General features: G+C 43.9%; 1 protein-coding gene across 1 annotated transcript in view; it reads left to right on the plus strand.

Annotated features, from left to right (window-relative positions):
* Positions 1 to 16,681, plus strand: part of itfg1 (integrin alpha FG-GAP repeat containing 1) — a 331,482-nt gene that overhangs the window by 223,463 nt on the left and 91,338 nt on the right. Inside the window, exon 13 of the mRNA XM_070898049.1 lies at positions 9,466 to 9,509. Coding sequence (XP_070754150.1) covers positions 9,466 to 9,509 — 44 coding nt within the window. The remainder of the gene's footprint in view (positions 1 to 9,465; positions 9,510 to 16,681) is intronic.

Below are 16,681 nucleotides of genomic sequence, written 5' to 3' on the forward strand. Positions count from 1 at the left end.
TTTACTATATTAACAAATACGATAATACGCTGGGAGCATTTGTCTTTATACATTTCTTTAAAGATATGAGCCTTAGGAATAAGTAACTCAATATCAAAATTTGCAGATGATACCAAACTAGCTAACACTGAGGAAGCATGCAGCATAATACAAGAATAAATTAGGAAACTTGCAGACTGGGCAGTTAAGTGGCAAATTAACTTTAACATAGATAACAGTGAGGTGATGCACTTTGGTAGGAAAAACAGAAACATTACTGACACCTTAGAAAACAAGAAACTGAATGGGGCAGAAGAGCAAAGGGATCTGGGGATGCAGGTGAACAAATCATTAAAAACAGCAAAGCAATTAAAATGCTAACAAAGCTCTGGGATTAATTTCTATAGGTATAGAATTCAAAAGTATTGAAGTTATGTTAAACTTGTATAGGACCCTGGTTAGACTGCACTTAGAGTACTGTGCACAGTTCTGGTCTCCATACTAAAAAAAGGACATAGAAACACTGGAGAAAGCAGATGGCATTAGAACTGTGAGATTACAACTATCGGGAAAGATTGAACAGCTTTTTTCCTTAGAAAAGAGAAGACATAGAGGTGTCCTGACAGAGGTCTTTAAAATTATGAATGGGTTGGATAGGGCACAGATGTTGAGAGAATATTTCCACTTGTGGAGAATCTAAAACTAGGGGCCATGAATACAAGATAGTTATTAATAAATCCAATAGGGAAATAAAGAGACATATCTTTACTCAGTGGTTAGAATGTGGAACTCGCTACCACAGGTGAATAGCTCAGATGCTTTCAAAAGAAAACTAGATGAGTACATGAGAGAAAAGGGAATAGAAAGATGTGCTGAAAGGCAGAGATGAGGTAGATGAACTGGGAGGAGACTTGTGTGGAGTATAAACAACACCGACTAGTTGGGACGAATGACCTGTTTCTGTGCTATATATTCTATGTAAAAGCAAATAACTTAAAAAAAATGAATGACTATTACAGGTTGAAAACACCATCCCTTTGTATGTTGCACAAAGAAAGAACAATATTTTAGTATAGATTTGTGAGAGGCACTGCAATTGAGGTCTGTTCCTGGCAAGGGAAGACAATCAGACCGATAGTTTCAATAGCACATACTTGTTTTTCTTTGTTTTACACTTTTTTAGCAGGAATTCACAACGCGGCAAGCTTCCCATAAGGTTCAATGTGGTGTGCGAGTAAACCATAAACAAAATCCAGTCCTTGGTTTGTGCTGAATTAGCTTATCTCAGCCAGTACAATATTAGAAGCACTACAATTGCCTTCAGTCTCTCCAGGCTGGGGATGGGGGAAATCAGCTGGGACTCGTGCTATTCGTTGACCCAAGCCAGAAAGTGCATGTGTGTGAAAGGAACATAGGAGCAGGAATAAACTATTTAGCCCCTTGAGCCTGTTTTGCCATTGAGTGAGATCATGGGTGATCTGTATCATCCACCTGGCTGAAAGAAGGGCAGGAATGGCTGCTCAACATTCCTGGTTACAGGGTTTTCCGATAGGATAGAGAGGGGTATAAAAAAGGAGGGGGGTTCGCAGTATTGATTTAAAAAAAAAAAATTAGTTGTGAGGTGGCTGATATGTTAGAAGGATCATCAAATGAGGCCATATGGGTTAAACTGAAGAAGAAAAAAAGGGTGATCGCACTGCTGGGAGTATACTATAGACCCCCAAACAGTCAGAGGGAGATAGAAGAGCAAATATGTAGGCATATTTCTGAGAAGTGCAAAAACTATAGGGCAGTAATAGTAGGGGATTTCACCAACCCTAATATTAACTGGGATAGAATTAGTGTGAAAGGTATCGAGGGTGCAGAATTCCAAAAATACATTCAGGAGAACTCTTTTTTTTTTAGCCAGTACATAGCAAGCCCGACAAGGGAGAGGGTGGATCTGGACTTAGTTTTAGGGAATGAAGCTGGGCAGGTGGGACAGCATTTTGATGCTCGTGATTATAATTCAGTTAGATTTAGGGTAGTTATGGAAAAGGACAAAGATAGACCAGAAATAAAAGCTCTCAATTCGGGATAAGCTGAGATGTGATTTAACCAAAGTGGACTGGAAACACCTACTTGAAGGTAAATCAGTGTCAGAGCAGTGGGAGGCATTCAAGGTGGAGATCGTGAGGGTTCAGAGCAAGTATGTTCACTTAAAGAAAAAGGGTGGGACTAACAAAGAGTCCCCTGGATGTCAAGGGGCATACAGGGTAGGATAAAGAAAAAAAGGGAGGATTATGACAGATAGCGAGGGCTCAATACTGCAGAAACCTCTGAGGAGTATAGAAACTGCAGAGGTGAAATTAAAAAGAAAATTAGGAAAGCAAAGAGAGCATGAAAAACTTTTGGCAAGTAACATCAAGGAAAACCCAAAGATGTTTTATAAATACATTAAGAGCAAGAGGATAACTAAAGAAAGACTAGGGCCTATTAGAGACCATAAAGGTGATCTGTGTGTGGAGTCGGAAGACGTGGGTATGGTTCTTAATGAATACTTTGCATCTGTTTTCACAAAAGAGAGGGACAAATTTAGACATTGCAATCAGGGAGGAGTGTGAAATATAGATAAAATAAACATAGTGAGGAAGAAGTATTAAGAGGTTTAGCATCTTTGAAAGTGGATAAATCCCCAGGCCTGGATGAAATGTATCACAGGCTGTTAAGAGAAGCAAGAGAGGAAATAGCAGAGGCTTTTACCATCATTTTCCAATCCTCTCTAGCTATAGGTGTGGTGCTGGAGGTTTAAAAGGGGAGAAAGGGATAGACTGAGTAATTACAGGCCTGTCAGCCTAACCTTGGTGGTGAGAAAATTATTTGAAAAAATTCTGAGGGACAGGATAAATCTTCATTTAGAAAGACATGGATTAATCAAGGACAATCAGCATGTTTGTTAAAGGAAGGTCGTGTCTGATTAACTTGATTGAACTTTTTGAAGAGGGAACAATGAAGATAGTGCGTTTGATGTAGTGTATATGGATTTTAGCAAGGCTTTTGATAAGGTCCCACATGGCAGATTGGTCACAAAAGTAAAAGCCCATGGGATTCAATGGAAAATGGCAAATTGGATCCAAAATTAGCTCAGAGGCAGGAAGCAGAGGGTAATGGTCGATGGGTGTTTTTGTGACTGGAAGGCTGTTTACAGTGGGATTCTGCAGGGCTCAGTACTTAGTCCCTTGCTTTTTGTAGTATATGTCAATCATTTAGACTTGAATGTAGGGGGTATCATTAAGAAGTTTACAGATGAGACAAAAATTAGCCTTGTGGTTGATAATGAAGAAGAAAGCTGTAGACTGCAGGAAGATATCAATGAACTGGTCAGGTGGGCGGAACAGTGGTAAATGGAATTCAATCCGGAGAAGTGTGAGGTAATGAATGCATTTGGGGAGAGCTAACGAGGCAAGGGAATACACATTAAATGATAGGACATGAAGTGTAGAGTAACAGAGGGACCTTGGAGTGCATGCCCACAGATCCCTGAAGGTAGCAGGACAGGTAGGTAAGGTGGTTAAGAAGGCATACGCAATACTTGCCCTTATTAGCCAAGGCATAGAATACAAGAGGAGGGACGTTATGCTTGAACTGTATAAAATACAAGTTAGGCCACAGCTAGAGTACTGTGTGCAGTTCTGCTCACCACATTACAGGAAAGATGTGATTGCACTAGGGAAGGTACAGAGGGGATTTATGAGAATGGTGCCTGGACCAGAGAATTTTAGCTATGAGGAAAGATTGGATATGCTGGGGTTGTTTTCTTTGGAACCGAGGAGTCTGAGGGGAGACCTTTTATTGAGGTATATAGGGCCCAAGTTTCCACATGCGCCTAGAACGGCGCAGTCCCGACCTGGACGCCCGTTTTTCGCGCCACAAAGTGCGCCTAAAAAAATCCTCGGTATTCTCCACCTACTTGCAGGTCCTCTGGCCCTCGGCGCAGCCAGCACGAGCTGTGGGGGGGCGGAGCCAGGTCCCTGCGCTGAAAACAGTGCCGGGACCTCTGCACGTGCGCTACAGTGGGCACGCAAGTGCAGTAGCTCCAGGCGCCGAACTGTGTGGGAGGGGCCCGAAGCACGCAGCCCCTAGCCCTGGCTGAATGGCCTCACTGGGGCGGCGTGAATAAGGCTCCTCCCACGGCCAGCTCCTGCTCCCCCCCCCCCCCCCCTCGACCAGACCCGACACTCGCTCCCCGCCCCCCCCGCCTCCGGACCAGACCCGACACCCGCTTCCCCCCCCCCTGCCTCCAGACCAGACCAGACCCGACACCCGCTCCCCCCCCCCCCCCCCTACCTCCGGACCAGACCCGACACCCGCTCCCCCCCCCCCCCCCCCCTGCCTCCGGACCAGACCCGACACCCGCTTCCCCCCCCCCCCGCCTCCGGACCAGACCCGACACCCGCTTCCCCCCCCCCCGCCTCCGGACCAGACCCGACACCCGCCCCCCCCCCCCCCCCCCCCCCGACTGACCCGACTTGACCCGCGCTCCTGTCCCCGCCCCCCCGACTGGACCCGACCCGACCCGCCCCACGACCCGACTCCCGCTCTCGGACTGGATCCGACCTGACCTCTCTCCCTCCCTCCCTCCCTCCCTCTCTCCCTCTCTCTCTCTCTCTCTCTCTCTCTCTCTCTCTCTCTCTCTCTCCCTCCGCCCCCCCCTCCCTCTCTCTCCCTCCCCCCGCCCCCCACTCCCTCTCTCTCTCTCTCCCTCCGCCCCCCCTCTCCCCCTCTCTCTCTCCCCCCCCGACCCGAACCGAACCTCCCCTCCCCGACCCAACCCAATGCCACCTACTTGTAAATCTGGTGCTGGGGACAGTTCAGCCTTCGGTCCCAAAAGGCCTGCCTGAAGCACTTTCACACAGGTAGGAAGATGGTTTATTTAATCTTTTCTTTGCTTATAAATGTTTATTCAGGTTAGATTTATTTGTATAATATTTGTATAAGTATAAATAAGGATTTATTATAGAATTTAATGACTTCCCTTCCCCCCCCCCCCCACCTCGTTTTGGACGCCTAATTTGTAACCTGCGCCTGATTTTTTAATGTGTAGAACAGGTTTTTTCAGTTCTACAAAAATCTTCACTTGCTCCATTCTACTTTAGTTTGGAGTACGTTTTCACTGTGGAAACTTTCAAATCAGGCGTCAGTGGCCGGACACGCCCCCTTTTGAAGAAAAAATTCTGTTCCAAAGTAGAACTGTTCTACCTGACTAGAACTGCAGAAAAAAAAATGTGGAGAATTGCGATTTCTAAGATAGTCCGTTCTCCACCAGTTGCTCCTAAAAATCAGGCGCAAATCATGTGGAAACTTGGGCCCATAAAATTATGAGGGACCTAGATAAAGTGGATAGGGAGGACCTATTTCCCTTAGCACAGGGGTCAACAACCAGGAGGCATAGATTTAAAGTAATTGGTAGGAAGTTTAGAGGGGATTTGAGGAGACGGTTTTTCACCCAGAAGGTCGGGTGGGGGGGTCTGGAACTCTCTGCCTGAAAGGGTGATGGAGACAGAACTCCTCACCACATTTAAAACATACTTAGATGTGCACTTGTCGTGCCGTAACCTGCAAGGCTGCGGACCAAGAGTTGGAAAGTGGGATAAGGCTGGATAGCTCTTTGTCGGCCGGCACGGACACGATGGACCAAATGGCCTCCTTCCGTGATGTAAATTTCTATGATTCTATGATTCACCTGCCTTGGCTCTATATTCGTTTATACACTTGTCAAGCAAAATTCTATCAATCACCGGTTTAAAATTCTTAATTGAGCTAGCATTTACTGCATTTTGTGGGAGTGTTCTGCACTTCGAGCACCTGAATAGCCTCGCTCTGATTTTAAGGTTACATCTCCTTGTCCTAGACTCCCCCACCAGCGGAAACAAATTCTCTCTATCCACCGTATCAATTACTTTCAAAATCCTAAAAACCTCAATCAAATCACCCCTTAACTTCTATATTCTAGGGAATACAGGCCTAGTTTATGTAATCTCTCCTCATAATCTAACCTTTGAAGCCCTGGTAACATTCTGGTGAATCTGCGCTGCACTCCTTCTAAGGTCAATATATCTTTTCTTAGGTGCGATGCCCAGAACTGGAAACAATATTCCAGATGTGGTCTAATCAGGGCTTTCTCTCCTTTATATTCTAACCCTCTAGTTATAAAGGCAAATGTTCCATTAGCCTTTTTGATTATTTTTTTTGTACCTGGTTCCTACATTTGTGAACTGTGTACATGGATCCCTAAGTCACTTTGGACCTCCACGAGCTTTTCACCATTTAAATAATATTAAAATCTATCCTTTTTGCTCAAAATGAAATGACCTCACACTTGCCTGCATTGAAATCCATCTGCCACAGTTTTGCCCACTCACTTAATCTAGCAATGTCTTTGTGTAATTTTATGATCCAGTCTACACTACTTACTCTAGGGCCCAAGTTTCCCCAGGCGTTGCTCCTTTTTTTTGTGGAGTAACTTGATTTTTCTGGACTATCTTTTTAGTTGCAATTCTGGCCATTTAATTTATGCCAGTGTAAGTGAGTTAGTTAGGTTTTATTTTAGTTCATTTTTTTTTCCAAAAGGGGACGTTCCCAGCCACTTACCCCTGTTTTAGGTGTTTGGCCAGCAAATAGTTGCTCCAAACTAACTTAGGCCAGCGTATGTTGCCACTTCTGTCCGCACAGAAAAACCTTACCTAGAGTTAAGGAATCGGCGAAAGTAACTACATTTAAAGCATCAAGCACCAAAGCACAAAAAGTAATAAACAATTAATTAACAAATAAAATAGATGGAACCCTGCACCTAAACCACCAAGACCAAAGTAATAAGCAATCAATAAATAACAAATAAAAAAAATAGAAGGAACCCTGTACCTAAAGCACCAAAATCACCAGAAGTGGCAACATACACTGGCTTAAGTAAATAACAAATAAAAAATAGAAGTCCTACCTTAGGGAATGCAGCAGGCTGTATATGAGGGAGCCCATTCGGCCAGGGCTAGGGACGGCGTGCTTCGGGCCCCTCCCACACAGCCTGCAGCGGCATTTGCAGAAACGGCCTGCCAGGAGCTACTGCTCATGCGCGCAGACTATAGCGCGCATGTGCAGAGATCCCGGCACTGTTTTCAGCGCCGGGACCTGGTTCCGCTGCTAATCCATTGGGCGACGCTGCGCCACGATCGAAGAGAGGCTGGGGAGCGGCCAGAATACCGACGTCTTTTTTTCAGCGCGCTTGGAGGTGGACAAAAACCGTGCACCTCAGGTGAGGGCACTAGAAAAACAGATTAAGGAAACTGTAGTTCTATACCACCAATCTTTGTGTCCTCAGCAAAGCTGCAAATATGGCTTTCTATTGTCAACTAAAAGATAGACCAAGCTCAGCTCTGATGCATCCATGGTCAAATAGCCTGTCCGCACTCTAGTTTCACATACATGAGATGATCCAATTGGTGAGATGCCAAAGGGGTGTCAGGGCCTATGGAACCGTACCTCACCTTCAGGAAGGAGTGGAGAAAACTGACAAAATAAAATACAATAGCAAAAATAATAAGTCTATGCAGCTGAGATAAATGGGTGTCTTTTGTTTAAATAATAATGTGAAGTTAATTTGCCATCATCTGAGCCAGTTCTGAAGGGCTTGAGCCCTGATTTTAAGCTCAAGTTTCCAGCGAAAATAGGCGAGATATCAAGGAAGCATAAAATCAGTCAAGGTCTAAATTGGGCATCCAACCAAACATGTCACGTTCTGGCCAGGAGAGAGAGGTTAAAATCAGGGCTGTAGTGCATGTAGTAAAATGTCATTAAATATTTGATCTTCCGTTGGGTAATTAATTAACATAATTTCACTGACCCAGTGGTAAGTTAAAAGAATTTTTTGTTTTTATATTTTGAAACTTAGAAATACCAAATTGTGTTATTTTTAAATTTCTTTAATTGAATACTCTTAATTATTATTGAAGAGGAGCATAAATTAGCCAAGATGATGTCTTCTCAGTAACCATTGCTAGGTGACTTTTTACATTTAGTTGTAGAAATCGCAGTTTGTATTTAGAAACCTAGGTTTTCTAAAAATGTACATTTTACTTTGAGTTGTTGCCCTAGAAACATTCTTTAGAGCGTGCCATCAAATTGTCATGTTCTCGGGCTCCAAATAATTGTTGTATTGTGTAGCAATGTATTCCACAACATGCACTTTGCAACTTTTAGTTTTGAATTGTTCCTGCACTTTGTAATCTGTAACATCTGCCTGAAACCAAACCATCTTAAAAAATTGCTGATCAAGATCCATAGTGTTAATGATTTCCTTGCAGTGTTGTTCAATGTCACTTCTGTTAGCACAGCCTCCTCCTATCTTTAAAAAAAAATTTAATGAGAGCAGTAATTTAACTTATTCAAGATTTTAAAAAGTGACTCTCTAGGTATTTGCAAAGAGTAAATTCAATTTATGTAACATTTACAAATGTCAATTTTTTTTCTAATTAGCTACACATCAGCAGTAGAATTTTATTGTCCAAAGTGTGTTTGCCTGGCAAATTATCAATTTAATGTTCTCGAGACTTGAGCATTTAAGATGAATATATATGGTAACATGTATGATTTAAATCTGTGCCATTTATTTCTGTGATGGTGTTGTGGGTGGTAAATGGCAAGAATCTGAGGTGAAGCTAGGAATGATGAACATTGTGTATATAAGAAGCAAATTGCTTTTCAAGTCCAATCTGCTTTGCAAGATAAGGGGAAACTCATTTTAGATTATAAGAAGTTAAAAGCCGTATAAATTTGAGCATGCTAGACAACAACCTCAAAAGCTGTTTTTGCAGACTTTTAAAGTCATTAGGAACTATTAGTATATAATAGAATTCCTTTAGGCAATCATTAGTAGTTTTCATTAATTTGCTGTAGAATTGATCTAAAGGATTGAAGATCTTTGTTGATATTTTTAAGCTATTTGCTGTCGCAATGAAGAAGTAAAATAAAGACTTTGAAAAATTAATCTAATATATTAAATCTGTTTGCACCTTCTGTCTACAAAACCTTACTTTGGTCTTTGTCATACTTTTGTAGCAGCTATTTCCATTGTAAACTTTTGTGTCCGTATTTATATTGGAAACTGCCTATGTAATTTATCACCATGTAATTGCACTCTCCTGACAGTGGTGGCACTATACAGCCTGATTTTGTATTTCCCAGTTCCTCAGCTTCTCTTGCAGAGAAACTTCAATTCTCCAACTAACTGCTTCCCAAATTGCTGTATGTTTTGCTATTTGTTATATAAAAATGGCAGTTTCTAAAGTTAAAATGAGGATTTAATGACTTCTGTGAATCCTGGTTATGCTCTACCCTCGTCTTGATTCCCCATGTGCAGTGTCATATATTTGGTCAACATTTATCTCTTCAAATAATTTATTAATTACTAGTCTTGAAAACCGAGTTTAACAATTGTTTCATTTCCTCCTCCAGTTCTTAGTGGATTGTGTTCCAATGATTGTCCACACAAGGTCACTGTAAGTAATGCTTTATGTTGTCTATATTAGGCAGTGTTGATTTCATTTTAGTTACAAAATTTAAAAGATGGCAGAGAATGATACTTGAAAAATGTTTGACACACAGCACAATTAAGCTCTTTGCATTCCAACTGGGTGGCTCGAAGAAAAAAGTTTCCCTGTGCATCCTGTGAAATTAAAATATAAATGTTATATTAAAAAATTTCAAAAATCAATTATTACATGCTGTTCTGTTGCTCAGAGTATGCCAGATATTTACCATATGTTATGTTATCTCGAGTAGAATTTATTTGAACATCTAATGCTTAACAGCAGCATCGACGTTATGGGGGAGATATTGGGGTTGTTTGTGCCCCCAATTAGTGCCCCCAGGGCACAAACGACTTTTCGCCGGGTGCAATGCCGCTGACGACTCCCGCTAAATTCTGTGGCAGCTTAGCGGCAGTGGTAACCCGTAGCGCCCCGCTGCACTGCACCAGCGGTGACAACTTCATCACTGTGCACAGCAACCCATTTTCACCCTGAAGCAAAAATTCGGAAGCGCCCCCTGAAGTCGCGCTGGGTGATGACAGTTTCAGGGGGCTGCAAGCCGCTCACGGAGCGCTAGTTAAACGGGAGGTGGCATGCATGTGAAAAAAAATCGTCTGACTTACCTGTCATGGCCCTTTGCATCCTTCAACGCGAGGTCCGTGCCACAATCTGGCAGCCCAGCACTCCGCTTGAGTGCTGGGCTGATGCCACAGTACCCCGCTCCCCAGTGGTCCACGTAGGGCCCTGCAGAGTCTGCAGCTTGGCTCTCCCTTTCTACACGGCGCAGCACCACGTGTCCCAGTGCTTGCCCCTGCGCCCCTCTCCCTGTACTTCCGCCCCCTTAATGACCAACAGAGGAAGTGGAATGCGTTGTTTTTCATTCCATTTCCTCTCGGGGGCAGTAACCCCAATATCGCGAATGGGGCGGGACTTCCACAGCTGGTGCAGGAACTCCCACTTCGCGGCTGTTACTGCCCTCAAACAGAACGCTATGCAATTTCCCCCCCAAAAGTGAACCCAATAAGGAAAACTTTTAGTAATATAAGTTAAAGCTTTTCAGTACAATAAGGATAGCCATATTCAAATAATAAATTGCACAGAGTAGATTGCATTTTTGACAATTATTTTCTCAAATCCAAGTTATTTTTGTTCGAATAATCTAGGTTTAATTTGTCTGTATATGTGGAAGGAATCCAATGGTGGCTCTCTGTTCTAAACAATGGAATCAAAAAAACTCGAGATGGTGAACCAAATTATATAGTCATTCAGCCCAGAAAATAAGCATCTTTTGATTTGGATTTGTTGTCTTGAAAAAGATGAACGATGATGTTACCCACCTGCCTCTGCTCTCGGGGTTATGAGCTCTTTGGAGTCTAGGATAAGCGAGTGATGAAAATGACCATAAGAAATTTTATCCTTGCTTATCGCCCTTGGCAACTTTAGTGTTTTACAAAACATAAACCTGATTAATGATGGAGGAATATTGTAATCCTGTTTGGCAGGCTGCTGCGAAAACCCATTTTTTTCTCAATCCAATCCAAAGCTTACCAGCGGACTTAAAAAGAATAGCCTGCTCCATTTCTGAGTCCAGTTTTTCCAAATTTGTAAAGATGTGAAGAGGCTGCCTATGCTTAACCAGATTATGAGTAGAGCAGCATAGGAGTTGCTCGCACTTAGGTGCCTTGCATTAAGATTAGAGGTTTAGCTTAAAAGCTACTGTAACTGAAACTCAATATTCTGCTTCAGTCTAAACAAAATCTGGTAGCAAACCTTTACATGCCACTACTGGCTATAGAACTCTTTCTAAGGTGGCGATGTCAACTGGAACTCTGTCTCTCATACGTAAAAGTTTAACTGCAGAGTTGATGATCAGTTCTGGAACCAGGGCTGCTGGAGTATGATTTGTCTCTACTGTTTGAATCTCTCTCAAATATTTGCGAATGTTTTTCTTGTTGATTTCCCTCTACAAAGCTCAGGGAGCAAGCATTGGAGTGATCCTTTTAGCAGCCCTCAAACTTAACAGTAACTTGGAATTAATATATTTTTTAAATTATTCGTTCCTGGGATGGGGACATCATTGGCAAGTCCCATCCATAATTGTCCTCAAGATGGTAGTGGTGAACCGCCTTCTTGAACTGCTGCAGTCCTTGTGGTGAACGTACTCCCACAGTGCTGTTAGGGAGAGAGTTCCAGGATTTTGACCCAGCGACGATGAAGGAATGGCGGCGATATATTTCCAAGTCAGGATGGTGTGTAACTTGGAGAAAAATTTGCAGGTAATGGTGTTCCCATGCGCCTGTTGCCTATCTCCTCGGTGGTAGAGGTCGTGCGTTTGGAAGGTGCTGTCGAAGAAGCTTTGGCGAGTTACTGCAATGCATTGTGTAGATGGTACGCACTGCAGCCACAATGCCCAGTGGGCCGACTTACCTGTCGTGGCCCGTTGCATCCTTCAACGCGGGGTCGGTGCCACAATCTGGCAGCCCGGCACTTCACTTCAGTGCACTCTGCTTGAGTGCCGGTGCTGATGCCACAGTACCCCTCTCCCCAGTGATCCAGGTAGGGCCCTGCAGAGTCGACAGGTGGTGAATGGGGTGCTGATCAAGCGAGCTATTTTATCCTGGATGGTGTCGAGCTTCTTGTGTGTTTTTGGTGCTGTACTCATCCAGGCAAGCGGAGAGTATTCTACAACACTCCTGATTTGTGCCTTGTAGATTGTGGAAAGGCTTTGGTGAGTAACAATCAGGTTCGAGTGCAAACCAATATGGTGGATATATTGTGTTTATTCAGACTTCAGGACAAAATATAACACCTGAGTTATACAGCAAAAGCCTATGACCGTGGCAAGCAGTTATCCAGCATAGACGAGTTAGCCTAACATCTGTGGTTGGGAAAATGTTGGATTCCATTATTAAAGAAGCAGTAGCAGGACATTTGGAAAAGCAAAATTCGGTCAGGCAGAGTCAGCATGGATTTATGAAGGGGAAGTCTTGTTTGACAAATTTCCTGGAGTTCTTCGAGGATGTAACGAGCAGGGTGGACAAAGGGGAATCGGTGGATGTGGTGTATTGGACTTCCAGAAGGCATTTGACAAGATGCCACATAAAAGGTTACTGCACAAGATAAAAGTTCACGGGGTTGGGGGTAATATATTAGCATGGATAGAGGATTGGCTAACTAACAGAAAACAGAGAGTCGCGATAAATGGTTCATTCTCTGGTTGGCAACCAGTAATTAGTGGGGTGCTGCAGGGATCAGTGCTGGGACCCCAACTATTTACAATCTATATTAACGACTTGGAACAAGGGACCGAGTGTAAAGTAGCCAAGTTTGCTGATGATACAAAGATGGGAGGAAAAGCAATGTGTGAGGAGGACACAAAAAATCTGCAAAAGGACATAGACAGGCTAAGTGAGTGGGCAAACATTTGGCAGATGGAGTATAATGTTGGAAAGTGTGAGGTCATGCACTTTGACAGAAAAAAATCAAAGAGCAAGTTATTATTTAAATGGAGAAAGATTGCAAAGTGCCGCAGTACAATCGGACCTGGGGGTACTTGTGATTGAAACACAAAAGGATAGTATGCAGGTAGAGCAAGTGATAAGGAAGGCCAATGGTATCTTGGTCTTCATTGCAAAGGGGATGGAGTATAAAAGCAAGGAAGTCTTGCAACAGCTGTATAGGGTATTGGTGAGGCCACACCTGGAATACTGCGTGCAGTTTTGGTTTCCATATTTACAAAAGGATATACTTGCTTTGGAGGCAGTTCAGAGAAGGTTCACTAGGTTGATTCTGGGGATGAGGGGGTTTACTTTTGAGGAAAGGTTGAGTAGGTTGGGCCTCTACTCATTGGAATTCAGAAGAATGAGAAGTGATCTTATCGAAACGTATAAGATTATGAGGGGGCTTGACAAGTTGGATGCAGAGAGGATGTTTCCACTGATGGGGGAGACTAGAACTAGAGGGCACGATCTTAGAATAAGGGGCCGCCCATTTAAAACAGAGATGAGGAGAAATTTCTTCTCTGAGGGTTGTAAATCTGTGGAATTTGCTGCCTCAGAGCTGTGGAAGCTGGGACATTGAATACATTTAAGACAGAAATAGACAGTTTCTTAAATAATAAGGGGTTATGGGGAGCGGGCAGGGAAGTGGAGCTGAGTCCATGATCAGATCAGCCATGATCTTATTGAATGATGGAGCGGGCTTGAGGGGCCATATGGCCTGATCCTGTTCCTATTTCTTATGTTCTTACATATCATCTCTTCCTTTTATCTGGAACCCCAAGAGTGGTTGACTTCAATGAGCAGGGTCCACTCTCGAAAGATCATTCAACCAGCTCACCCTTGTGTGGTTCTCCCTTCCCGATTTGTCTGAATGAACCCTAATGGTGTTTCTTTTATCCTCTTTTTATGGGTGGGCCTGGGATCAAATTATTGACAGGGCTATTCGACCTATGAAGGCACCTTTAAAAACCTATTGCCCAATAGTACTTTTAGTTCTTTGTCTTCACCTGTTGATGAGGACCCACCCCGAATGAGGGATTTTTACAACCATTACTCATCTTTCTAGTTTATGGTTTTGAAGGCCAATCCATCCATCTGGAACCCTCTTATCTGTCAAGCCCGGTTCCCTCATAGCTATAGTCTCTGATCGCATTCTGCCTTGTCCTCCCTGCTCCAACCGGTGCATGTCTCAGGGCAATCTTAGGCCATTAACTCAGGGCCCCAGGCTAGAACTACCTTATTTTAGCCAGTCGTCATGGATACCCTAACTTCCATTCCTTCTATTCAATGACTTTTATATCAATTAACTATTAATATCTGTTAAACAAACTCCAAATTCTACTTTAGCATTATAATTGATTATTAGTAATAATGGAAGAAACATTAGGTTGGCCCTTCATTGGCCAAATTAATGACTAAGTCAAAATGTTATGCATTCTCTAATCTAACTCATTAAAAACACCTTCTTGGGAAAGTGAAACTTAAGCATTCTCATAACTTATACAGTAACTTTCCTCGAGCAGAAATATATAATCAATAAACACAGTATCATTTTCAGGTAACCCTAATTCCTAACAATAGTGACCCGCCCCCCCGCCCCCCCAGTATGTTGATAGTGGGGGATTCAGTGGTCGTAATGCTGTTGAATGTCATGGGGCGGTGGTTAGAATCTCATGTTGGAGATAGTCATCGCCTGGCACTTGTGTGGCACGAATGTTACTTGCCACTGATCAGCCCAAGCCGGAATGTTGTTCAGGTCTTGCTGCATGCAGGTATGGATTGCTTTATTATCTGGGGAGTTGCAAATGGAACTGAACACTGTGCAATTATCAGCGAACATCCCCATTGCTTATGCTGGAGGGAAGGTCATTGATGAAGCAACGGAAGATGGTTGGGTAAGGGACACTGCCCTGAGGAACTCCTGCAGCGATGTCCTTGGCTGAGATGATTGGCCTCCAACAACTACAACCATCTTTCTTTGTGCTAGATATGACTCAAGCCAGTGGAGAGTTTTCCCCCCGATCCCCTTTGACTTCAATTTGATGAGGGCGCCTTGATGCCACACTCACCTCACCTCTGGAATTCAGCTCTTTTTTTCCATGTTTGGACCAAGACTGTAATAAGGTCTGGAGCCAAGTGGTCCTGGCAGAACCCAAACTGAGCATCGCTGAGCTAGTTATTGATGAGTAAGTGCCGCTTGATAGTACTGTCGATGACACCTTCCATCACTTTGCTGATGATTGAGATCAGACTGATGGGGCGGTAATTGGCCGGATTGGATTTGTCCTGCTTTTTGTGGACATGACATACCTGGGCAGTTTTCCACATTGTCGGGTAGATGCCAATATTATAGCTGTACAGGAACAGCTTGGCTAGAGGCTGGACCGCATGTCTTCAGCACAACAGCCGGGATGTTGTCTGGACCCATAGCCTTCACTTGGCACTTCTGGCTGAAGATGGTTGCAAAAATTTCAACCTTGTCTTTTGCACTCGCGTGTTGGGCTCTGCCATTATTGAGGATGGGGATATTCATGGAGCCTCCTCCTCCTATTAGCTTAATTGTCCACTGCCATTCACGACTTGATGTGGCAGGACTGCAGAGCTTTGATCTGATCTGTTAGTTGTGGGATTGCTTAGTTCTGTCTATAGCATTCTGCTTTCGCTGTTTAGCATGAATGTAGTCCTGTGTTGCAGCTTCTCCAGGTATGCCTGGTGCTGCTCCTGGCATGCACTCCTCATTAAACCAGGGTTGGTCCCCTGGCTTGATGGTAATGGTAGAGTGAGGGATATGCCAGGCCATAAGGCTACAGATTGTGGTGGAGTACAATTCTGCTGCTGCTGATGGCCCATAGTGCCTCATGGATACCCAGTTTTGAGCTGCTAGATCTGTTTTGAATCTATCCCATTTAGCAAGGTGATAGTACCACACAACACGATGGTAGGTGTCCTCAGTGTGAAGACGGGTCTTCGACTCCCAAGGACTGTTCAGTGGTCACTGCTAACAATGCTGTCATGGACAGATGCATCTGTGACGGGTAGATTGGTGAGAACGAGGTCAGGTAGGTTTTTCCCTCGTGTTGGTTCTCTCATCACCTGCTGCAGGCTCAGTTTGGCAGCTATATCCTTCAGGACTCAGCCAGATCGGTCAGTAGTGGTGCTCCCGAGCCACTCTTGGTGATGGACATTGACGTCCCCCACCCAGAGTACATTCTGTGCCCTTGCTGCCCTCAGTGCTTCTTCCAAGTGGTTTTCAACATGCAGGAGTACTGATCAGCTGAGGGAGGGTGGTAGGTACCGATACTTGACCTGAAGCCATGCGACTTCATGGGGTCCAGAGTCAATGTTGAGGACTCCCAGGGCCACTCCTTCCTGACTAAAGCACTGTACCGCTACCTCTGGTGGATCCGTCCTGCCATTGGGACAGGACATATCCAGGGATGGTTATGGAGGAGTCTGGGGCATTGGCTGAAATGTATGATTTTGAGAGTGTGGCTGTCAGGCTGTTGCTTGACTAGTCTGTGGGACTGCTCTCCCAATTTTGGCACATGTCCCCAGATGTTAGTGCGGAGGATTTTGCAGGGTCGACTGGGCTGGGTGTGCTGTTGTCGTGTCCGAAGTTGGTGCCAAGATCGATGCTTGGTG

The sequence above is a fragment of the Pristiophorus japonicus genome, chromosome 13, assembly GCF_044704955.1.
Source record: "Pristiophorus japonicus isolate sPriJap1 chromosome 13, sPriJap1.hap1, whole genome shotgun sequence".
Lineage (NCBI taxonomy): Eukaryota > Metazoa > Chordata > Chondrichthyes > Pristiophoridae > Pristiophorus > Pristiophorus japonicus.